Source organism: Furipterus horrens, unplaced genomic scaffold (genome assembly GCF_987537825.1).
Source record: "Furipterus horrens unplaced genomic scaffold, mFurHor1.1.pri manual_scaffold_2, whole genome shotgun sequence".
Classification (NCBI taxonomy): Eukaryota; Metazoa; Chordata; class Mammalia; order Chiroptera; family Furipteridae; genus Furipterus; species Furipterus horrens.
In genome coordinates this window covers 20,762,790-20,786,706 of record NW_028327172.1, presented here as the reverse complement: position 1 = coordinate 20,786,706, position 23,917 = coordinate 20,762,790, and the positions used below count along the sequence as shown (strand labels likewise).

The following is a 23,917-nucleotide window of genomic DNA, read 5'->3' as shown; positions in this document are numbered from 1 at the left end:
TGAGAAGGACCCCCAGTAGGCCAGGACAAATAAACCTTTATTCAACATGGTTAGAACATTCCTTCCTCATTTTAATTCTTACAGTACCATTTCCAAGTGAAAAAAAAAATGTGAATTTGGTAACATTTATAAAAATCTTTGTCAATTTCCTTACTGCCTTCTTTGGGAAATAACCGGTCTGTTTACACATTCTGTCTCAAAGCTTATGAGAGCAGGTTACGTTGTCTCACGAATGGTTTAAAGAAACTAGAAGTGAAAAGTGGTGTCTCTACACTTACTCGTTCGACTATGACTGTGACAGTCTTGACTTTTGATCCCACTTGTTTTCAAGCAGCTCGAATCAGCATCTGAAATAGAATGATTCACAGCAGTAGGAAGGGATCTAGTGGCCACACCCAGACCTCAAATCCCACCCAAATGAGCCAATATTAATTGAACACCTTTGTGGTGGAAGACACCATGCTAGGCGCGGTAACTAGTAGGTGGGAAGTGTACATATGCCTAAGACTCAGTATCTGTCTTTCAGGAGAGTTTGTATTCAACATTGGGGACCTGCTCTATGCCGGGTCCCGGACTCCATGCTGGGGCTGCAAGAGTGAACAAGACAGACTTGATCCCTGATCATGTGGGATTTAAGGACTAATGGCCAAGGTAAAACATACATGAAACAAAAAATTGGCCGTGGTCGTAAGTGTCACGAAGGAAACAACATTGGATAGAGAGGGAAGGTGGAGGAAAGCACTTGCTTTAGATAGGGCTTCGTGAAAAGGAGACATTTACTCTGAGAGAGAAAGATGTGAAGGAGCTGCGTGAGGAGGAGGGATAGAGTGTTCCCCACGTGCAGGGCCAAGCACAGAGAGGGCCGATGAGGCAGGTGTGCAGTGTGCCTGGGAGAGAGGCGGGGGTTGGTGCTGGGGAAGCGGGCTGCCAGCAGGACATGTAGGGCCTTCTTTGCAGGACTTGGGATTTTATTCAAAGAGTAAAGCGAAGACTTAGGAATTTAACAAGATTCACATTTTAAGAACATCTCTCTGGCTAGTGCATGGAGAATAGACTGGAAGGAACATAAGTAGAAGCAAAGAGACCAGTGCCTAGCTCTGGGCCTGACACATAGTAGGTGTTCAATAGATGTCTGTCAAATGGGTGAATGAATGGAAGGAGAAAGAAAGTAATGAACGAGAGAAACAAAGCAATTCAGGGCTTCAGGTTTAGACACACTGGGTCATCTGTCACCTAACCTTGTTACCTTAACCTCTAAGCTTTCGTTTCTACCCCCATAAAAAGGCTATGGTGCTAGGACTTGTCTTACAGGGTCATAGAAAAAAAAATCACCTATAAAGATTCTAGCACAGGGTCTGGTTCATAGTAAGTACTCAATAAATGCTAGCTGCTGTTATTATTGTACTGACTCTAATTGTGGCTAGTTATATATTCAGGTAAAGAACTTATGGGACACAGTGTCCCTTCCTAGCTCATCCTCCTCCTATACTGTGAGGAAGGCAGGCTGACAAATAGGCACCCATTTATAGGTGGAGACATGGAGCCCTGAGAAAGGGGTGGTCAAGGTCATACTGCTGCTTAGAAAAGACAGCCAGGGCCTGCCTTGGGCTCCAGCCTTGGGCCTCAGACTCAGAAATGGCCTATGGGCCTTGGCGGGCTCAATTCTTCTAGGGACTTGGCCTGGATTGGACTGGCTGGTAAAAGCTGGGGTTTGCACCCCACCCCCACCCCACGGCTACAAATGGGTGAGAAGGGATTCCACCAGAGCCAGTGAGCGCTGTGGGAGCTCTGTGCACGGGAATGCAGAGCAGCTCTTGTGAGGGCATCTGGGCTCTGGGGCTACAGGGCACCTGCTTAAGCCCACGTGGTTCATGGACCTGGCTTCCTGACTAAAACTGAATAAAAAAATCCTTCATTAACCAAATAGTCTGAATCCTCAGTTGATTGCCTGGAACTTTAAGGAGAGAATAAAATAAGCCATTAGAAGCCATCTGTCTGTTTGCCCCATCGCTTGCACCTCTCCGGGGTCACCATGTGCCCTGTCTTCTTTTCGCAAATGAGTGAGCTCAGTTAGGGAGGGAAGGGTCCTGCCCAGGACCCACATCCTGGTGGACAGACCAGAGCCTTTGTGTGGGACTCAGTAACTAACAGCAATCATCATCATCATCTTTAAAAAAAAATAATCAAAGCTCCAAAGTCGCCTTTCCTTAACTTTCTCCATCTCCAAAAGCCAAAAACCAGTGAGGGTTAATTTTCAGAGTGACCAAGTGGGGTCCTCCATCACCTTATAATTACAAACTTGACCTGCTTAGGGAGCTCAGATTCTTTGTAGACACTGAACACAAGGCTTCTTGTGGTTAGTAATGATGATTAATATTGCTAACAGATACCAGTTTTTGGAGCATCTCTGCTGCTGGCAGGCATGCCAGGCGCTTTGTATGCACTGTTTCTGGAACTCACACACCATGTTATAGACAGGGACACTGAATCTGGGATAGGCTAAGAAATCATAGACCCAAGCCCCAGGCTCTGTCTCCTACATTTTTCCTGCTGTCGTCTCCTAGTCTGTGATTGTTTCAGACCATCAACCTTTCAGTGTTGTCCTTAAAAATTGATGGAGTCCATGTGCCCAACAGCAGCCTCAGCAGAGCCTCGGGCAGCTTGAACTTGGCTACTTACAGTCTTTGATGGCGACCTTGGTCTCTTCAGCATCATTAAAGAAGGAGTAACCTGGGAAGGGAGGGGAAGAAATGCATAACTCCTATCATGCAATGGTTTCCCCTCGCCAGGCCCAGAGAGAGATGCTAGGATGGGGAGTGATCATCCCCTCTACAGGGTAGTTTTATTTCAGAAGGGATCTTGGAGACCATCTGGCCTATGTGGGGCCACCGTGAAGCTATCACTGAGAGCTGACAGTCTCCTTGTTTTAAAAGGCCACCTGGAAAGAGCCCCAGGACTAGGTGTCCCGGCAGCCTCTAAGATTTTCTGAGTGGGCACTGGGGAGTGAGTCCTGGCTTGGGGCCGGGAGGCCTGTGCTCTGAGCTGGACTGGGTCACTGACCCCAGGTCACTCAGTCTCTGGGCTTGTGCTTCTCATTGGCAACACGTGACGAAACCACCACTGAGCTCCCCTTTGGCTCTAAGAGTCTGTGCTCTGTGATTTGGCCTCTGATTCCTTGGGGATTTGAGTGCCTGTTAGGTGCTGGTCAAAGAAGACAATGGACCTAGGAGGCAACAAGGAGTGTGCAATCTGATAGGATTTGGGAGACTGCTGGGCCTTGGTTTGCTTCTCTGAGAAATGGGTCAGCAGGGGGTGAATTAGGAATTTCAGGTCATGTTTTCATGGAGCCGCACAGGCCAAAGGGCACCTACTTTTCCGCTGGGTGCCCAAGGTGAGGACCAATTTCCATCCACTAAGAAGACTGGGACAGGGAGGGCACGTTGTGACTTTATTCCTAGTGCCATTCTCTGCTTGGTTCTGGTCACCCATGCCACCTTAGCTTGCTCTGCCCAAAGGGCTACCGAGAACAGGGTGGGGACTGGCGAGAAACTGTTCCCCCTCCTCTGTGGAAGCTCCCCTCTGCCCTCCACCCTGCCTGCTGACCTCGCCTTCCAGCAACCAGTGTCCCATGTTTCTGGGCCCTGAAATCCTACTGAAATGCCTACTGAGCCAGACAGCACAGCGGGCCCTAGAGCTTTCTTTAGCTCCTCTCCCTGTCAAAATGTGTTTGTTTGATGTCCTTGTGTGCCAGAGCCCTAATCCATGGGGTAATAGAAGGCCAGTTCACCCTTCTAGTTATTGTCCAACATGGACACACTTTTGAGAATGAAAAACAGGGCTAATAATAAGTATTCCAGAATAATAGGTGAGGACAACGTACCTGGGCAGATTGGGACACTCTCTTTGGTCACAATGTGTGTATTTTAGTACACATTACACGTTCCCATTTGTGAGGCACATTAATGGAGGGATTTGAGAATGGAGCAGAGGCTTTGCTCAGCATGGTAACTGTCCTGGTCTAAGGTGCCTGAAATTCCACCATTCCAGGTGGTTTTGTGACTATAGACATTGTTAGAATAAGAAGAGGCAACTTATGGCCTGTTTATAAAAACCTTTTTTAGCTTATTCATTCTGCTCAGACACTGAGGGAATGAGACCAGGGACAGGGCTTTGTTTTTGTTTGTTTTTGTAACAAGTGCCAGGGAGGGGAGGTGCCTGAGCCAGGAGACCCCAGCACCGGGGCTTCTGGGGCCTGGAAATGAACTTGATGGACCTGACGTTGGCTAGGGCTGGCAACGCCCACTGCGTTCTCTTCCAGGATGGAATACCACCTCCATGGCCCTGGGATCCTTGTGCAAGGCCGTCCCTCAGGAAGGTTCTAAATGGAGCCGCATACTCCTTCCTGAGCTGCTGTGATTTGCTCAGACTGGCCTCTCTCCAAGCTCCTGGCAGGTCACTGTCACTGGTGATAGTTAAGCAGAGACTGGGCAACAATGGACGGCAGGTCTGTTTTTCTCCTCCGTGCCCCTGGTGGGCTGCGGCTCTCAGGACAGAAGCTTAGTAGCACCTGAGGGCCACCATCCTTAGCTCTCCTGTCCTCAGGCAGTTGTGACGGGTGCCGATCAGAGGAGGGCAAAGAAGCCTAGGCCCAGACACTCTCCTTGTTTTTCTGTTCAAACAGAAATCCTTGCCATAGCAGTCCATTAAGCAGGGTGCTACTAGACTGCTTAATTATCTCCAGGGACGGGGAGCTTCCTATCTTTGTTATCTTCCTAGCTTTTTCAAAAAAAGGTGCTGACTTTTAGGAAGGTCCTTCCTAAAATTGAGCTGAGATGTGTTTCCTTTATTTCTAAAAAATGTCTGCCTCTTGGTTATATTCAAGATGACAGGAACAGCTGTCACTCACTGCTTTTGTGTCCCTGTGTGCTGTGCCAGGTAATATTTCACTGTTTCCTGCCAAGAAGCCTGAGGAGGTGTGTATATCATCCCATCGTGCAGAGGAGGCTGTGGAGATTCAGAGAGGCCCTACAGCTCCGAGGTGCTGGAGCCAGGGCTGGGACGCAGGTCTTTCTTTCTGATCCCAAAGTGCTTTGTACTGACTTTCTGTGAATCGGCCCTGTTTGCTGCGTGACCTCAGAGAAGCCACATAACCGCTAGGGACCTCTTGTTTCTTTATCTGAGACATGGGGATACAGAATTGCATTTTCCTCAAAAAAACCTTTCTAGGTTTAATAAACTTGTCCAACCGTCTACTCTTGCAGAGTGGGTTGAAGCTTTAAATCATGTGACGAGAGCCAATGTCTGGCTGTCTGGTCCTTGACCCTCAGGAATGAGATGTAATAAAATGACAGTCTGACTCTTCTGGCAATGGAAAGGAAAGGGGTCTAATTAATTTCCTTTTCTTTCTGCTTAATGAAAGGTCAAATAGAAACCTCTTTTATGTTTGCCAGTCTTTATGAACGTAATGCATTGTTTTGTTATATTAGCCTGGTTCCTGGGTAGTCCCCAAATGCTTTTTATTTAGTTTTTCTTCTCTTTTTGAAAATGCACTCAACTTGTTTTCCTATAACTTTCTCCTTTTACCTACAGTCTCCAAATCTAGCAAGAGGTTTTGGTTAACAGGGTATTTTGGTTAACAGAAAGTGCCAGTGAGTGACATTTTGCTCTGGGAGTCCCATGGCAGGGAAGGATCTGACGAGGTCATTTGGCCCCGGTCTTGGCCCCTCCCCTGGGGGCCCGGCCCCCTGGACACCAACCTTGCGAGCGGATGTTCTGGAGGATGAAGTACAGGTACTCCCCGCAGATGCCGGCCGCCTCGATGAACTCCTCCTGGGTCATGCTGCACAGCTGCAGGCCACTGATGTTGAAGTGGCAGAAAGAGATGCAGTTGGTGTCCAGCTTGTACTGGTCACAGCAGAACTGGAGCCATTCCCAGACATGCCGCTTGGTCCAGTACTCGGGGTGGACGGATGCCCAGTAAGAGTCGCACCCTACATCAGAGGAGAGAGAGGTGAGAGATGATGCCCCCTGAGAGAGCCTTCAGAAGGCCCCTTGGAGGTGGCTCTGGTTATGTTAACATCCTCATCCCTTGTCCAGGGGGCTGAAAGGGGCCCCAGCGCTGGGGTGTTCTGCTGGGGCTCAGGACACCTTCTGTTCTGCAGTAAAAACCAGAGGGGACTGGCTGGATCCTATGGCCGGACTTAGGAGAAACCCAGTCATGGCTTGAAAGTGACCAGGTCTAGTTTTGGTGCCTAGAAAGAGGGGAGCTAGTGGAGGAAGAAAGAACAAGGCCCTTCAGTGATTTGGTTTCAGACAACATGGTGGCAAGAGCATAGGCTTTGGAGCCTGACAAGCCTGGGTTCCAATCCCAGTTCTGCTGCTTGCCACTTGGGCCGCGTCCATAGAAATTTAAGCCTCAGTGTCCTCATTGGTAAAATGGGGATAAACTGCCCAACACACAGGGCTGTTATGCAGTTTGGAGTTAATGTATGTAGGCTGTGTGGTACATAGAACATTATCAATTAGTTCAATAGTTATGAAATGCCTACTGTGTGCTATGCACCTATGAAATGCCTACTGTGTGCCGTGCACCATGTGAAGCTGATTCGATTCCCTCTGCTCTTATGGACAGTTGCCAACACTAGCTGTGCCAAGGGCTGAGGGCTGCGGAGACGTTGCCCAGGGTGCAACAGACCCTGGATCACCAAGAGCAGACTCCTTTGCAGGAGTGGGTGGGGGCTGGTTATATTGTTGTTTTTGTGGTTTTGGTGGTGTGTTAAAGAATTTCTATCCTAAGACCAGTGCCCCTTCCCTTCCCTCCAGAGGAACCCTGCTCATACCCTGTTGCCATCCTCTTGGGGAGGCTGGGAAGTGGCCATGCCTGGCCTGGGGCACAGATTGGGTGCTTAACAGCCCTGTCCCAATGCCAGAAGAAACAGAAAGGGTGGCAGACACAGGATATGGAAGAGGTGAGGGGTCGCGTCAGGCTCTTTGACATAAGTAATTCTTGCAGCTGCTGTGGTACTCATTCATGTGTTCATCCATTCGATAAATGAGCTTCAGTTTCCTCATTGGTAAAATGGGGATAGTGATAGCACCTATATCATAGAGTCGTTCTGTGGATTAAATGAGTTAACATGTACACAAGTACTTAGAACAGAACCTGGAAGATTTGAATGCTATTATTACGATTATCATTGAACATCTACCCTATGCAGAGCAAGAAACTGTGTGTGAAAGATTCATGGTAAATGAATCCTCATCTGTGACTGCTGGGAGGGCACAGATGAGGAACCTGAGTCATGGAGGACTGGCCTAAGACCCCACAGCCAGTGTGTGGTGGACCTGGGATTTGAACCCCAGTCTGAACGTGAAGGCCATTATTCTTCCCATTCCATCACACTGGCCCTGAGAGGCTCAGCATAGAGAAGAGGTGAACCATGGAGAGAGAGGCAGAGTCAGTCAGAGAACTAGAGAGAATAAGAAGGCCTGAGGAGAAAGGCAGAGAGCTGATTGGCTCAGGCGGTGTGCAGGGCAGAAAGGGTTACTTATGAGTCAGTCTTCATAGCAAAGGGCGATGAGGCTATTCCGATTCCCCCTTTACATGCCGCATTTGCTGCCACTGTCCCCAGTGGAGGTGTGGAGCTTCCAATCCTAGGCAGGAGATGGGCTCTCTGCCCTGTCAGGTGTACCGCTCCCTAAGCACCCCATGGCAGTTTCTCAAGTTCCTCAAATCCCCCCAGTAGGTATGAGCGGGCTATTTCAAAAGAAGGAAACAGAAGCTCCCCCTAAAACTCAGAGGCCTTCCAGAAATGTGTTTTCCTCCCCTAGAGGGGATTGAGGGACAGTCAAACTTAATAGCTTTGGTTTAGTTTATTTTACATTTTTAATCCAAATTCTACATGCACGTGGATCAAAGGGTTGGTTTGTGCCAGGATGCTGGAGGCGATGTCATTGCCTCTCCCTGGTGGGTGGGGAGAGCAAGGGGGCACGTGCGGAGACGCCTCTCCTGGCTCACTGGCCGCTGGCTGGGGTCGGCCCACCGGCCGGCGAGGGGCACTTTGGGACCAGCAGGGTTTCCTGGAAAAATAAGGCGGCCATTCCTGAGTCTGGTGTGTGCTTTCATCTGCTGATTTCCGACTTGAGTAAACCTAAGAAGGGCCCTTTACGTCCCTGGCATTCTGATGAGAGATTTTTATGAGCCTTGAAATTCTTCTGCCCTCGGTCCTGAGCGAAGACCCGGCACAGATGCCTATCAGCGCCAGGACACAGCTTATTGGAGGACACAGCTTATTTCTTTCCACAGAAAGGTTTCTCCGAGTCTCCCTTCCCCTCCTCTCTCCACTTCCACCTCCTCGTTATTTTCTTTGGCACTCGAAGGGGCCATGTTGTTTCTGGAAGCCGAGAGGGCCTGAAGGATTCGGAGAAGCGCCTGGGCGGAGGTGGGCGCTGGCCCTCGGGAGTGTCGCTGGCGCAGGCTGCCTTCCCCTCAGCTCTCTCCTTTGGATCTGGCCCACAGAGCAGGCTTTGTGTGTGGCTCCGGCCCCGGCAGGAGGCCAGGGCCAGAGCAGAGCGCAGCGGGCTCTCCTCGCCAGGGAAGTCCTTCCGACGACCCTGGAGCTGAGAGGAAAACGCTTGTTCTCAATGGGGAGGGCCGCAGAGGTGAGGCTGACGGAGGCGGGGAGGGCCTGCTTCACCCCCTGCTACTCGCGCAGGGCGGCCTCTTGGCCCAGCATCTTCTACTTGCTTAGCACGAGGTCCTCATCTGCCTTCTTGTAACTCATTCCTGTTCTTCCTCTAGACCGCAGCTCACGCCCCACTCTCACTGAGTCTTCCCCTCCCCGAGGTGCCCTTCTCATCAGGATTCCCAGCGGCCTCACTCCCTCCCTCCCTCTCCAGACCTTGAGCTCCATGACACAAGGCCACCTCTGCGTTGCTCACTCCGGGTCAGAAGTGCTTGGAGCCCAGACTAGGCCACTGTGATGCTCGGTGAGGGTAACCGACTGGCCGAACGACCGATGATTATGATTTCCACATTACAGGTGAGGACACTGAGGTTCTGGAGGTTATAGGGCTCCAATAAAGCCGCACAGCTAGTCCGTGACCAACTCTTCCCTTTTCGGATGTGGAAATTTTGTATCATATCTCTCTTCTTGGGTGAGGAGGGCCAAGTTGGATATACATCTTAAAGACTGACTAAAAAAGATTTGGCTGAAGGTAGGTTTGACAAATCAGGAAAAGGGTGGAGAGACTGATGATGATGGTATTTGCAACCCTAGCGGAGGACCTGCAGAAGACCCCTCTGCTACCTGGAAGAGATGAACTCAAGAGAAAAAAAAAAGAAAAAGAAAAAAAGATGGAAAGAAAGAAAGGAAGGAAGAAAGAGTAATACACTCACAGAGTATGGGATCTTCAATAAGCTGTATCATCTGGAAATATAAAGTGTTTTCCTTAACACACCTACCATTCATAAAATAACCTAAACTTTTTGGAGACCTGAGGAGACAGATGGCATCCAAGGTCCTGGTCGACTTAATCCAAATATCCACAGACCAGTATTGAGCAGCAGGCTTGTCAGCTCCTTTGAAATCAGAAGTGGGTCAGGACACTTGTTTAGGGGTCAGCTGCTTTGGGAGGAAGAATAAGTGAGGAGCTAAGTTCATGCCAAGTGCACAGTTGCTGCCCGACTCCACTTGGCCATTGCCTTGTGGGAAGGTGGGCCCTGTGTTGCCAGGTCCAGATCGTTATGTAAAATCTCATTCTTTTAAGTGCTGGCTAGGAACAGTTTTAAAAAAGCACTCCGAAGGCCAGGGAAAACTCTTTCATAGGCTGGCGCCTCCTGGAAGTCCCTTTGTGATGGAGAACTTCACATGCTTTTGGACAGTTGTCTCCTTTAACATTGTTGTTTAGAGTGGGCAGGCTAAGAGTTTAATTTTTTTTTAGTTGAGTAGTGTTTTCTTCTGATTAAAACTTATTTGGAAAAACAGCTTTGCTAGGGAGTTGAGGTGAAGGTATTAGCTGTTAGCTGGCTTCCCCTTTGTAGCGCCACAAGGCAGCGTGAAAATCCCTGCTGTAGAACATGAAACCAGAGTTCCTGCTATTTGAATTCCCCCTAGAAGTTGAAAAGGTCCTGCCTTCTGGGGACTCATCTGAAAATAAGAATAATAGGTCCTCCTTCATTGTGCTCTTAGAAGGGTTAAGCGAATCAAAACATAGAAAGCACTTAGAACAGGGCCAGGCATGTAGTAAATGCTCATTAAATACCACCCACTTACACTTGTTAATATTGGGGTTACCCAAACCACTACTTTAATTGCATTTCCTCAAATACTTCTAACATGTTCTCTCTCTCTCTCTCTCTCTCTCTCTCTCTCTCTCTCTCTCTCTCTCTCTCTCTCTCTCTCCCTGTCGGTCTCTCTTTTCTCTCTGTGTGTAGGCCAGCACCTTTGTTCCCTTCCAGAGCTTTGAGTTTAATTTTTTTTTATGAAAAATAAGGATATTATATTATTAGCCATGCTAATGTGTCCTTGTACTGCTAGCATGAGTAAAATGACCAATGCTGTTCAAAATATGGGGACACAGGTGAGTCTGTGTGACTTTGTAAAATGTTTCATGATCAGGACATGCTCCAGACTCATCTTTCTGGCACTGGGGTGCAAGAGCAAGGGCCAAGTCTCCAGAGTGGACAGCAGGTGACAGTGGTGAGGAAGCCACATGTGTATCTTCAGTGGAGATGCCAGAGAGGGGGTCCATTAATCCCCCACCTTCCTTTTTGCTTATGGACATCTGATGTCTTCTCAGTCTTAAGCAGAGTGCTTAAAAGAATTCCAGGCAAGTCCCCCTCACCATCTCTTCCAACTAGATGGCTGCCCCTAAGCCCTTCCTATTAATAAATTTTGGAGCCAACACTTTATTTTTTTTTTGCAGCCTCACATGAAGCAAGAATTCTGGGGAGGATTTTGACTTCTTAAAAATTACAACAAAATAGATACGCAGCGTAATGCAACATCTGTGGATTGCAAAAGTAATTTGAGCTTAGAGATTTGGCTTATGTCCCTCGGTCCTCTGCAGGAGAACTTGACCTTTCTCCTCTGCTGATCGGGGAGCATAGATGGAAAGTTCGTGAACCTGCCAGACTCTTGTTCCCATCCTCCACTCTAGGCTTCCGTCAACTGACCTGGAGAGGAAGGGACCTTCGGATCAGAGTTGTACGACTGTGTGGAGTAATTGAGCTTGGGTTTAGAGACGGACCTTCCTGATTTGCAGTCCTGGCTCTTCAGCTTATTACCTGTGCAATCTTAGCAAAGATCCCTAACATCTCTAGACCTCAGCTTCCTTCATCTCTGTAAAAGAGGAAAATAATAGTGCCTACCTCTTAAGAAGTTTGCTGTGAAAAAGGAAATGATGAATGTAAAGAACTCAGCTCAGTTATCTGGACAATAGTAAGCTTTTGATATGTCACCTGCTACGAGTTATGTTTTGGGGACTACATTTGTTCTCAGGGAAATGATGCCTTCCCTATCAGAGCCTCGGTCTAGCAGAGGGACACCCAGAACAAAGTGAGCCCTGGGATCAGGTAAAGGGAGACAGAGAGTCTGGATCAGAAGAGTCCGAGTTGGACAGCGGGACCATAATTAGCATGATTTATTAGCTTAGGGAGCTGGGAAGTTTTTTGCCCATGGCAACCAGTGAGTGAACTGGGTAGCAAGGGCACCATCAATTGCAGCTTTGTCACTGAATGGAAGGACTTTATGAAGGGAAACCTAAAATGACAAATTGCTTCCAGGTTTCCTCCCAGAGCCGGTCTAGCCCCATCCAATAGCCCTTCTTGGCTTCCCTTCCAAGCCTGGGGAATGATTTAGACAAGGAGATGGAAAAAGAAAACAAGCCTGGGCAGTGTCAGAAACTGGGTGGAGAAAAGATGAGAAGGGATGGCTGGGCAGCAGCAAAGGGCTGTGGCGCGGGGAGGTGTGGAGTTAGGAAGCTGCAGAGGCACCAGCCCTCAGTGGCCCTGGGGCCACGGCTGCCCAGAAGGCCTAACTTGTGCTGGAAAGGCTAGAGGAAGCAAACCTGAGCTTGCTCCTTGGGTGTGTCCTGGGATGTGACTACCGCCCCAAGGCACCCCTCAGCCTTTCCAGTGACTTGGTATTTATTTACCTGCTTTTGACTTAGAAATTCTTAGTCTTTTCTTTTGCATACGAATCTTTCTTACAAAAGGCCACATAGGACCCAAATGCCTCTCTCCCTGTCTGGATGTTAATACCCAAGATCAGGGGGCTGTGCACCATTTTCAAAAATTCTTTCTTCAAATAAAATCTCCCATTGTGCAATAATAGCTAACATATTTTAAAAAGTATATTTTATTGATTATGTTGTTACAGTAGTTCCAATTTTTTTCCCCTTTGCTCCCCTCTGCCCAGTAACCCCCTTCCCTCCAGCAATCCCACCCCCCTTGGTTCAATCCATGGGTTGTGCATATAAGTTCTTTGGCTTCACCATTTTCTATATTATTCTTAACTTCCCCCTGTATTTTGTACCTACCAATTATGCTTCTTAGTCCCTGCACCATTTCCCCATTTCTCCTCCTCCTCCCTCCTAGCTGATAACCCTCCAAATGATCCCCATACCTATGATTCTGTTCCTATTCTGGTTTGCTTACTTGGATTTTGTTTTTATTTTTTAGAATCAGTTGCTGATAGTTGTAAATTTGTTGTCATTTTAGTCTTCACAGTTTTGATCTTTTTTTCTTAAGTAAGTCCCTTTGACATTTCATATAATAATGGCTTGGAGATGATGAATTCCTTTAACTTCACCTTGTCTGGGAAGCACTTCATCTGCCCCTTCCGTTCCAAATGATAGCTTTGATGGATAGAGTAATCTTGGTTATAGGTTGCTTTTCATCACATTGAATACTGCTTGCCAGTCCCTTCCTGCCTGCAAAATGTCCTCTGAGAAATCAGCTGATAGTCCTATAGGCAACCCCCTGTAGGCAACTCTCTGCCTCTCTCTTGCTGCCCACAGGACTCTGTCTTTATCTTTTACCTTTGGCATCTCAGTCATGATGCATCCTGGTGTGGTCCCCTATAGGTCCAGCTCGCCCGGGACCCTCTGTGCTTTCCGGACCTGTATGTCCATCTCCTTCGCAAAATTTGGGAAGTTTTCCTCATTTTTTTCAATTCTTGCTTCCTTATTCTGCACTGGTTGACTGTTTTTTTTCTTCCTTATGTTCCAAGCATTGATTTGAACCCCAGTTTCCTTCCCTCCATCTTTGGTTTTGTGTGGATTTTCCTTCATTTCACTTAACATAGCCTTCACTTCTTCTCTTATGCACTTGCCATACTCAAGCATATCTGTCAAGCCTGTGAGCATCTTTATCACCAGTGTTTTGAATTCTTCATCTGTTAGGTTATCTATCTCCTCATCTGTTAAGTCGGCTGTCTCCTTGTTGCTTAGTTCTCCCACTGGAACCTTGATCCATTTCCCCTTTCGGGCCATACTTCACTGTCTCTTCATTCTGACAGGCTCCTGTGTTTGTTTGCCTCCGCATCCCAGGTAGAGCTGTCGCTCCTGTTTCATTGTAAGGGGTGGAGCCTTAGGGATTTGTCAGTACAGGGTGACCTGTTTCACCACCTTGTGGCATTGTATGTGGGGAGGGGTCCGAGAGGGAACAATGCCACCTGCCCCTTTTCCAGGCACCTATCCCACTTCTGCACCAGACTGGCACCCCTCTAGCTGCTGCCGTGGCCATCATTCCCAGAGTGGGTGGGTCTGTGGACATTCTAGGACCATGGGGGCCCTTTAAACAAGCGGACTCTGCTGAGACCGGCAGTTTTTGCCTCTACCTCAATCCCCACTGGTCTGCACAGTCAGAAGCAATGAGCAGTGCTGGGACTGTGAGCTGTGAGGTCCGGTGAGGAGCTGGGAATGCTCCCTCCTGACTTTTTAAAACGTGTGACTGCGCCTTCTGCTGGCCTGCCATTGCTGCCACTGCTGCCACCACACCGCGTCCTCTCCTCTCCGGCTCCACCCCTCCTACCTGTCTGAATGAGTATTTTGCTGGACTTCCATGCAATTTGATTTTCTGGAACTTCTGGTTGTTTCTAGTTTTGAGGTAGTTATATTCCTTCTTAGTTGTGGAGGGAGACGCAGCGTGTCTGTCTACGCCTCCATCTTGGCTGGAAGTCCTCAATAGCTAACATTTTTTGAGCTCTTAGTACGTGCCGATGACTGGGACATTCTGAGTTTTCTCATGCTATTCTCAACACAATGCTATGAGGTCCTAAGCCATGCCACCCATTTTACAAGGTAAATGAAGAAAGAAATGCACAGAATGTGAGGTCCCTTTTCAAGAGAGGAAGTGGCAGAGCTAAGAGTTGGCCATAGAGGTATGCTCCAGCTCTTGCAGCCAAGTCTTGATAACCAGTATGCGTACTGTCTTCAGAATTAAAGTATAGGAGCCTTGCTTGAGTGTGGAGATGGAGGGGAAGGAGCTGGAGGCTGGCCTTCTCAGTTGTCACTCCAGGTTTCCAAAGGACCTCCTGGGAACACTTAAAGCTGCCCAACCTAGAAACCTCTGCTGCAAAGTATAAAAGAGATTCCAAAGCAAAGGGGGTGTGTCCACCTTCGCAAGCAGGGTGTGTGTGTGTGTGTAGGTTGAGTAGGGGTGAGGCTGGCATACTTCACGACTCGTTAGATATTTGACTACTGGAACTTGACTGGAGAAATGAATGATTGTTTATAAATATCATATGCTCATGAAACATATGCAGTCCCCCTGCCTTTGATAGCTTTTTCCAATAATTCTTTATTTTGAGAGCCAAAGGGAGGGCCAGGGTGACTTAATGAAATTCTAGAGTATTTTGTAATCTGACTGTCCAGTCCCCAGCCTGTGGTGCAGCCACGCCAGAAGTTCAGCTTCAAAGAGCAGGTCACCTCTGTGGTCAGCACCAATTCTTCTGCCCTCTGCTAGAGCTATTTTGAAAAGGTTGTCAAAACAGCTGGGCCTTCTAACTTGGTTGAGTATTCCTCCCTCCCCTCTCGTAGACATCATTTGTCTAGTGGGCGCTCCCTTTTTTTCTTTTTAATCCTCACCCAAGGATATGTCCATTGATTTTAGAAAGAGAGCAAACCAGAGCAAAAGCAGAGAGAGGGAGAGAGAGAGAAACATCGATAACAGAGAAACATCAATTGGTTGTCTCCTGTACGTGCCCTGACCGGGGATCAAACCCATAACCTTTCGGTGTACAGCATTCCCTCACTGATCGCGGGTATTACGTTCTAGACCGCCCCCACTGCCGTGGTAGGTGAAAATCCGTGAAGTAGGAACCTTACATGTATTTTAGTATTTATATGTATTTTAAGGCTTTATAAACCCTTCCCACACACTTATAAACCATTCCCAGTTCCTTATTAACCTTTCCCACTCCCTAATTAACTTTTTCCACACTTTTATAAACACTACTTATGTTCTTAAACATATTCTACACTCTTAAACCTATGTAACTTTAACAACATACATATACAGTACCACAAAATCCCGCGATATGGCAAAAAATCTGTGATAAATAATTAAATATAATATTTTAAAAAATCCTGCGATACAGTGAGGCCGCAATATAGAGAGGGACTACTGTACAAGATGATGCTTCAACCACCTGCTCCACCCAGCCAGGGTGACACTTCATTTCTTTCTCCCTTTCTTTCCCTTTGGTATCTAAGCTGTCAAAAATTCTGAATTGGAAAGGTAGAGACATGTGGTGCTTTTGTTCAATATGAAAGATGAAGAGAGGAGAGCGAAAGCTGTTTTTCCACTAACTGGGAGTCATCAGCTCTTTTTCTGACCATGGTAAGCACCTACCAAGGGCCTGGTCCTTTGCTACCCACTTGATAGGGGGACTCTGTCAGGCCTCCCAGCTGCAGGAGGCAGGTACTATTCCAGCTGGGGGACAGTGTATCTCAGCAATGTTACATAAAACGTGCCCAAGGTCATGGGGCTGCTAAGTGGCAGAGCTAGCCCTTGAACCCAGACTCTAACAGGAAGCTGCCGCTGGGACAACTCTGAATTGAAGACAGAGTTTCCCATGAGGCAGGAGCGACATCTCAGAGCCTGCTGACCACCGAGCACACAAAGTTTGTGGAGCGGTGTCCACAGATGGCTGGCTGTCTCCTGACACATCCCTCTCAGTGGGGGTTTTTGCAGACTCTCAAACCAATGTGTCTCTCTGAGCGAGAAAAAGACAGAAGGCACCTCTGGGCCTTTCTCCTACGGGTGGGGCTCTGAGGACAGCCAGAGTCTAGGAGGCTCACTCAGTGCCAGGTGCTCACTGGTACCACCCAGCTTTGGCCCTCAGGAGGACAGACACTCAACTGAAATCCAGGGGCCCAGATGGCAAGTCCAAATTATTTCTGTTGGCCTCATGCCTTGGTGGGGATGTCTATGGTCTCAATGGGTGATGGAGAAAGAAGACTACATTTGTGATATTGCCTGACCCAGGTATCAGAGAAGCTTCTGCAGGGGATCCTAGAAATGACCTGATTCAACCCCTTGTTACACTGATGGAAATGAAGAGGCTTCAGACAGGAGAAAGCTGTGTCTTTATATCTAAGAGTAATGAATTTAAGTCATGTTGGCATTCTTATTGGCGATCACTTAAGTTCATAATATACATAATGTAAAATTTACTATTTTAACACCTTTTTTTTTCAGGCCACCTTCCTCTTTAATACTTTTACTAATACACATCCATCCTGGACTATCTGAATATATACCTGAGAAACATTAGTGTTACTCTTAACACTTTTTAAAAAAATAAAGAATATTGTGCTTTCTTTTTTAAAAAAATAATTTGTTTATTTGTTTGTTTGTTTATTTATTTTTAGAGAGAGGGGACAGGAGAAAGAGAGGAAGAGAAACATCACTGTGTGGTTGCCTCTCACTAGCGCCCCCAATTGGGGACCTGATGTGCAATCTAGTCATGTGCCCTGACTGGGAATCGAACCAGTGACACTTGGCTCACAGGCCAATGCTCAATCCTCTGAGCCACAGCAGCCAGGCTCTTTTAACACTTTTTAAGTGTACAGTTTAGTGGCATTAAGCACATTCACATTGTTGTGCAACCACAGCCACTATCTGTCTCCAGAACTTTTTCATCTTCCCTAATTGAAATAAATCCTTCATTTTAAAATACCTTTGGGTGCTTGTTATGTACCTGACAGTGTCCCAAACTTTTCACACATTTCATGTGCCTGGCTGTGTCCCACATATTTCACTACTTTGCGAGGCAGGCATTGTTACCACCCCCACTTTACAGATGAGAAAACTGAGGCACGAGAGGTTAAGGTGGTGTCAAAGCCAGACTTCACATCTAGGATGCCTGGCTCCAAAGCGCAAGCTCTTGAAGGCCACAGAAGCTGCTGCTCCTAGGCCGGAGATGTCACTCAGGGCGGGCAGTTGAGGCCATCCCCTCTTACCACAGCTCCAATTGCCCCCCTGTGGAATAAGCAGGAAGACGGGGCTCCTAGGATGGCAGTTCTGTGATAAGCATGGGTGGAGAGAAAGACCAGGTGCTGGGCCCACCATCCAGCAACACACTGGGAGGGGACGGGGACATGAAAGTCTTCATTTTCAAGGGGAGAAAATCTAATACAGTTCTCCTTGGCTTTCTGGGAATGAGGTGCTTCTTAGGTCCAAAGGAGAATTGTAACATGTCTCTGAATGAATCAAGTTCAAAAGCAATTACCTGGGCCCTTCAGATGAGGGTGCAAAATGTCATGTGTGCCCGTGTGTGCATGGGGGCGGGGCTGGAAGTGGGGGCAGGACTAAATCATGTAGGTAAGTGCCTCACGTCTGCCTGTGCAGCCTTGGTGTCTGGCCTGGGGGCAGGGGCTTCCTTGGGGTGGTGGACATTTCACAGCATCCTCAGAGGCCTGGCCTCTCCCAGACTCCTCCCTCAGGGAGTGCTGCCTCCTGACCCTGTCTCCTGACCCCGAGTGTGGACCTGCCAGGCTGATGTGCACAGGGTTAGGGCTCTGTGAGGACTGGCAGCCTGATTAGCAGTTGCATCACTGCCCTCCCCACAGGGTGTGCACCTGCCTTGCTAGCAATCAGCCAAGTTTGCTGTGATGTGCAGTCACCCAAGCACCTGGGGACAGAGGTCCTCAAAGGGTTTCTGGGACAAATCTCAGCTGCCCTCCCTTTGGCCTGGGATTTGCACAAGGCCCCATGCTGGCTTCTCAGGTGGAGAAGGGAGGGCAGCCTGGGGGATAACAGGGGAACTCATATTTGCTGAGCACGTGCTTGTGCCGGGCTCTGTGTTTTATACACTCTGGCTGCCTTAATCCTTATAGTCACTCTCATCCCTGCTTTAGGGATAAGGAGATAGAATTGCAGAGAATAACAATACTATTAGTATCAGTAACCCAGCATTACATCATTTATAAGCTAAGTGGGAGAGTTAATAGTATAGATGCTTAAGTCAACTTGCATGAAACTTAAGTAACCATGAGACCTTGGGCAAGTCATTTAACCTCTCTGTACCTCAGTTTCTTCATCTCTAAAGTGGGAATCATAATTGCTTGTTTCTCATAGGGCTTTTCTAAGGATGAGACAGGGGCTTGGCACAGGGTCTGGTACATGGCTCGTTTTCAGCAAATGTTAGCTAAAACCATGAAGATGGAGCAATCACAGCATACTAGGCTCCAGGCTAAGGGTTACTTTCTACTGCTTTGTTTAAATATAATAACTCCAAGAAATTGGCCTTATCATCTCATTTTACTTGATAGCAAAATGAGGCTCAGAGAGGTTAGCAGAGCCCCCCAAGGCCACAGAGCTGGGAAGTTTGGGGTGAAATTTCTGGTGCTTTTCTCTCTGCCCTTCCTTCCACCCAGGCCTCCCCTGGCTCTCTGCCCTGGACACTGGTGACAGTTGGCATTTTCAGGCCCGTAGCATGGCCGTGACACCTGCCTGAGGCTACCACCACTTCCTGCCCCAGCCCATTCCAGTTCAGATGGGCTTCTTCAGAAGTACGTACCTGTCTGTTGTTCAAAGGCAGGATAATACTCTTCGTTGCTGAACAGATCAGTCCACGACATCAGAGGGTCGCAGAAGGATGTGTTGGGCAGGAAGGTGCTGTGTGTCACTGAGTCCAACATCACCCTGGAAAGGCAGGAGAGGCTGTGAGAAGGCGGATGATTCCTGGAAGCCAAACAGCAGGACCTGCAGCAGGCCACCTTGGTTTTAATAATGACAGCAAACACAGACAGGCCGCCTCCTCGGTGCCAGACACCCTGATAAGTGCTTTCTATGATGACATTAATTAATCCTTGTCACATCTAATGAGGTTTGCACGTCTATCCCCATTTCATAGATGAAGAAACTGAGGCAGAAGGGTTGCAACAATTGCCCATGTAATGTGGCCAGTAAGTGGCAAAACAGGGATTTGAGGATGGGGGCTCTTATTATGCAATACTGCCTCTTTCCTTACTTCTCCTATTCACTCATACCTGACCTCTGAACTCGGGCTTATAATGCCTAACAATATGCTTCTGAAAACAGGCCAAGAGTTGCTGTAAATGAGTATATCCACAAACCCTTATCCACGACTCCGAAATCCGAAGCTTTGCATGCACACGCGTCTTTGGTGCACACTTTGTTCCCAGCAAAAAACAGTTCTAAATAGATATTATATAGTTTTATATACTATTCTGTAAATACTACATCTATATGTATATAAATTATATACTATACATATACACATTAGGTATAAAAACTATATACTATACATAGACATATAAACTGTATACACTATATAGTTTTGTAACTATAGTTACAGTTTTATTTATTCTATTCAATAAATATTTATGTGATATACTGCGGGAATATCAATGCATTTAAGCAATACTAGAAGAAATAAACACCTGGAGAGGGGTAGTCTGTATTTTGCTGCATCTACACTCACTGTATAGCCTTCCTCATGCCTGAAGAATTGTGAATTCTGCAGCACGCCCAGCCCCAGGGTTTTGGCTAGGAGTGTGAGGACCTGTGATGATTGGAACACGCACTTAGACACTTTGGACTCCGTGTTGAGCACTTTGGTGCTTTGTATTCAGCATTCATGGTTTCCTCAGAACAAGTGCTTGGAGGCAGGTTCTGGTGATAGTTCTGTTTTACAGATGAGGAGTGGACACTGTGACATTCCAGGGACTGTGCCCGGAAGCCCCCAGCTGGCCGGTGGTGGAGTCTGGGGGACAGCTCTGGTTTGTATAACTGAGGACTCATGATCCTGACAGCTGTGCCCTACACCCTGCTCACACCGGCAAGCAGGACACTTTGGGAGAAGGCAAACAGCTGGGCAGGGCCCCCACTCTTGAGCCTTCTTGCCCTTCGGTCTCATCGGTCAAGCATCTTCCTGCTGCTGCCCCTATTCCCACAATTCATACTTGGTGGCTTAGCAAAGTCTGTCTTCCCATCTTCTCTTTTCTAATTATTGAAGTAATGTTGAGGAGATAAGGTGGTTCTAACCCCATTTTGCAAAGGGGACATCACAGCTTAGGATGACATGGCTGTAAGTGTCAGAGCAAAGACTAGATTCTGGGTCTTAGGATACTAAGCACACGGAATTTCAAGATGGTCAGGAGCTTATCAATCACCTAGTCCAGTGTTCCTTAATGTTAGTCATTTGCCTTCCATCATAATGAATTACTTTATACATTTAAAAACATCAACTCCTTTCTTGTTTGACCATAACTACATTTTTTTAAATGAAAACTTTATATCACCACTATAAATGAAAAGTCAATTTTTTAAAACATACTTAAAAATTAAGACAAAAGCACTTAAATAAAAATTGGTCATCCATGCACCACCTAAATCAGAGGTTAGCAAACTACAACCTACAGGTCCAATCCAGCTCACCACCTGTTTTTGAATGGCCTGTAGCTAAAAATGATTTTGCATTTTTAAATGGTTACATATTAAATGGTTATGTGGGTACCAACATAATAATCTTTTTTAAAAAATATTTTATTTATTTTTAGAGAGAAGGGAAGGGAGGGAGAAAGAGAGGGAGAGAAACATCAATGTGTGGTTGCCTCTCGCACGACCCCAGCTGGGGACCTGGTCCGCAGCCCAGGCCTGTGCCCTGACTGGGAATCGAACAAGTGACTCTTTGGTTCACAGGCCAGCACTCAATCCACTGAGCCACACCAGTCAGGGCCCAACATAAAATTCCTGATTTTGCCTCTTGGCCTGCAAATCCTAAAATATTTACTCTCTGACTCTTTAAGTAAGAGTTCGCCTACCCCTGACGAGGTTCATCGCGGGTATGTGTCAAGAGAGGGGTGAGTACCACGCGCTGAAAAGTACTGAGTGAGTCCCTTCTCTTCCCTTGTGCTGTTATTCTAGAGTTGAGAAAGTTGAGGCCCAGGAAATTTGTGTAACTTGCTTATGGTCACAGGGCCAGTTCGCGGCAATGTTACATGGTCTGTAGAAAGTTCTTAAGTTTTCTCATTCTCGACCCATCAGCTTCCGTTTCTAAAAACACAGTCACATCGCCCACAGATACTTCATCATCACCATCAAACATTCATGAGAACTGTACTCCTGGCCTAGCTGAACAACCGAGTTCTAATTCTCACATGTAGGCACCTTTTCCGTACCATCAGCCAAGAGGCCCCAGGCCCCACGGGGAACCCCCTTCCTGACGCACAGAGGGTTAACGCTCCCTGCAGATTATCACGTTCATGGATCTGCCCCTGGGAGCAGTATCAAACAGAGGCCAAGGCTGCCTGCGTTTGGACTCTGATTTTCCCACGGATTGACTGGTTTTATACCCTGAGAGGGAGGCGGGATGAAGAAGGATGGGGGATGGGAGGTTGTGAGAAAGGAAGAGCCCCTGCTGCCTACAGCCCCTTCTACCTCCTGGAATCCACAACGGGGAAGTTCCCCTAAGGGAGAGCTTCAGAGACTCAGAAACACGAGGAAGAGGATGGCAGACTTCTGCCATGACCTCATGTTGGGCTCAGAGAAAGGACAGGTGGACTCCACAAGGAAGAACACAGGAAACTGTCCCCAGGTCTTCGCGTCAGTTAGAAATCCTCCTGATAACAAAACAGGACAGTGAGCGCTCCCTCATCTCCGCCTGACAAATCGCTCTCAAAAGTTGATCAGTAAATTAAATTTGGTCACATAAAAAGTAGGAATATTTTTGATCAATAGGATATTTACCACCTCTAAAAACTTGTTTTCTTCTTACACAGCCCACTCACTTGCTCTGTAATCTCTCTAGTTTTGTACACAGTGCGGTATTTATCTGATTCCCGTTGGTAATTCCTTTATCGCCAATGATGTGTATATCCATTACATTTTCGTAAAGGGCGCTCTCACTCAGGTGTACACTGTGCTGTTTTTCTTCTGTAATCATTTCTGGCTTTTTGGGAGTGTGTCTTTCATAAAAGCAGCAGAAGACTTTTATTTAATTTATTTTTTTGGCTATTGCAGTAGGAGGGGGTATTTTTAACTCTGGGCTCCCCACAGAAGACCTTGGCCACTCAGCCAGCATGCTATAGGTGTGAGAGTTCAGGAATAATACCTGCTTTGTATTCAGTAGCTCAGCTCCTTAGGCCCTCTAGGGTCCTTGCAATAATTGAACATTTTAGCTCTTAAGATTTCTTTAATGTAGGTGGAACAGGGTGGGTGAGTAAAAATAGCTGTTTGGGGCCCCATTTCTCAGTGAGGACATTGATAGGTAGGCCCAACCCTGAAGTTAGCCCATGCATTCCCAACAGGGGGTGACATTGACCCCAGAGGGAAAAAAACTGGATCCTGGGAGGTCAAAAAATCTTAGATGTTATTAGGTTTCATGACCCTCCAAAGGGCCATGGTACATTAAGTATTTACAGTACTTCTACGGTATTAACATTTCATGGGGGGGTTCAGACAGACGATTAATAAAAAATTGTCTAAAATTATCTAAAAAGGCTACTTAGCAGGAGCAATAATTAAAAAATGGTCGCGCAGCCTTGGGTTAGACCAAGAGTCAGCAGAGGACAAGAGGGGACATGCAGGGAAGGTCCTGGGCCTGCTGTTCTAGCCATACATTTTTTTTTTTTTTTTTTTTTGCTGGTTTGTCACTGTGGAAAGAGCACCGGGCTTGGAGTCATGATAATGTTTCTTGCACATTTCTAAGCCTCAATTCCTCACCTATTAAAGGGACACACTGACGAGGTGGACTCCCAGCTGTGCCCTAGCTCCGTGATTTCCTGCAAGTCCCCACTGATTGGGCTGACACACCCCAACCTGTGTACACATTCACATATATATAGATGCTGGTTATATTTGGATATTTTCCTCAAGCTTATCAAACCACTACAAATAGAGGCTCAACCACTATCTCTGTAAAGGCCCACCCACGTTTCTTTTCTCCCCTTCCTCCTACGCCCTTTACTTCCAGCAGTGGACTCTGGATATTCTCTGACTGGTTAGCCAGTCCCCTTAAGCACTCTGGCCTCTCACTCAGCAGACCCACATGTCGTCACAGGCCCATCAACAGACCCACAGCTGTTAGAATCAGTCTCCCCCACATTCTAGATGCCTCGTAAGTAGTAAAGTTTCAAGCACAATCCACATAAGAGGGAGGAATCAGGTGGGTTCCCTTCCAAGCACAGGAAAGGCTGGCCGCAGGTACCTTTCACAACGAGACAGCGATGGCATGGAGGCTGAGGTCCCCGATGAGTCCAGGGGCTTCCTCCCCCTTCTGAGAGCCGGCTCACTCACCAAGTGTGCACAGGCGGGTCCACACAGTCAGAGGGACAGGCCTGTGGGCTTCTCGCCCTGCACAAGGCAGAGGCAGCGATCACAGGTGCGGTGCCCATGGCCTGAGCAACCAGGCACCTCTACGCAGCCTTCCAGAGAGAGAGGGGA

General features: G+C 47.4%; 1 protein-coding gene and 1 long non-coding RNA gene across 3 annotated transcripts in view; one reads left to right on the top strand and one right to left on the bottom strand.

Annotated features, from left to right (window-relative positions):
- The window catches only part of LOC150017978 (uncharacterized), a 21,411-nt gene extending 4,226 nt beyond the window's left edge, over positions 1–17,185 (top strand). The window contains exons 2-4 of the long non-coding RNA XR_016508137.1: positions 5,804–6,010; positions 8,899–9,041; positions 16,879–17,185. This is a non-coding gene — a long non-coding RNA (uncharacterized LOC150017978). The remainder of the gene's footprint in view (positions 1–5,803; positions 6,011–8,898; positions 9,042–16,878) is intronic.
- ELF5 (E74 like ETS transcription factor 5) overlaps positions 1–23,917 on the bottom strand; it is a 26,688-nt gene extending 2,771 nt beyond the window's left edge. Inside the window, exons 1-5 of one of the 2 annotated variants that reach the window (XM_090262750.1) lie at positions 23,771–23,917; positions 19,029–19,153; positions 5,757–5,990; positions 2,680–2,730; positions 279–347 (exon numbers count right to left, since the gene is read on the bottom strand). In XM_090262750.1, the coding sequence (XP_090118876.1) occupies positions 279–347; positions 2,680–2,730; positions 5,757–5,990; positions 19,029–19,153; positions 23,771–23,868 (577 nt within the window). In that variant the 5' untranslated portion in view covers positions 23,869–23,917. The other variant, XM_090262741.1, reaches the window with a different exon arrangement.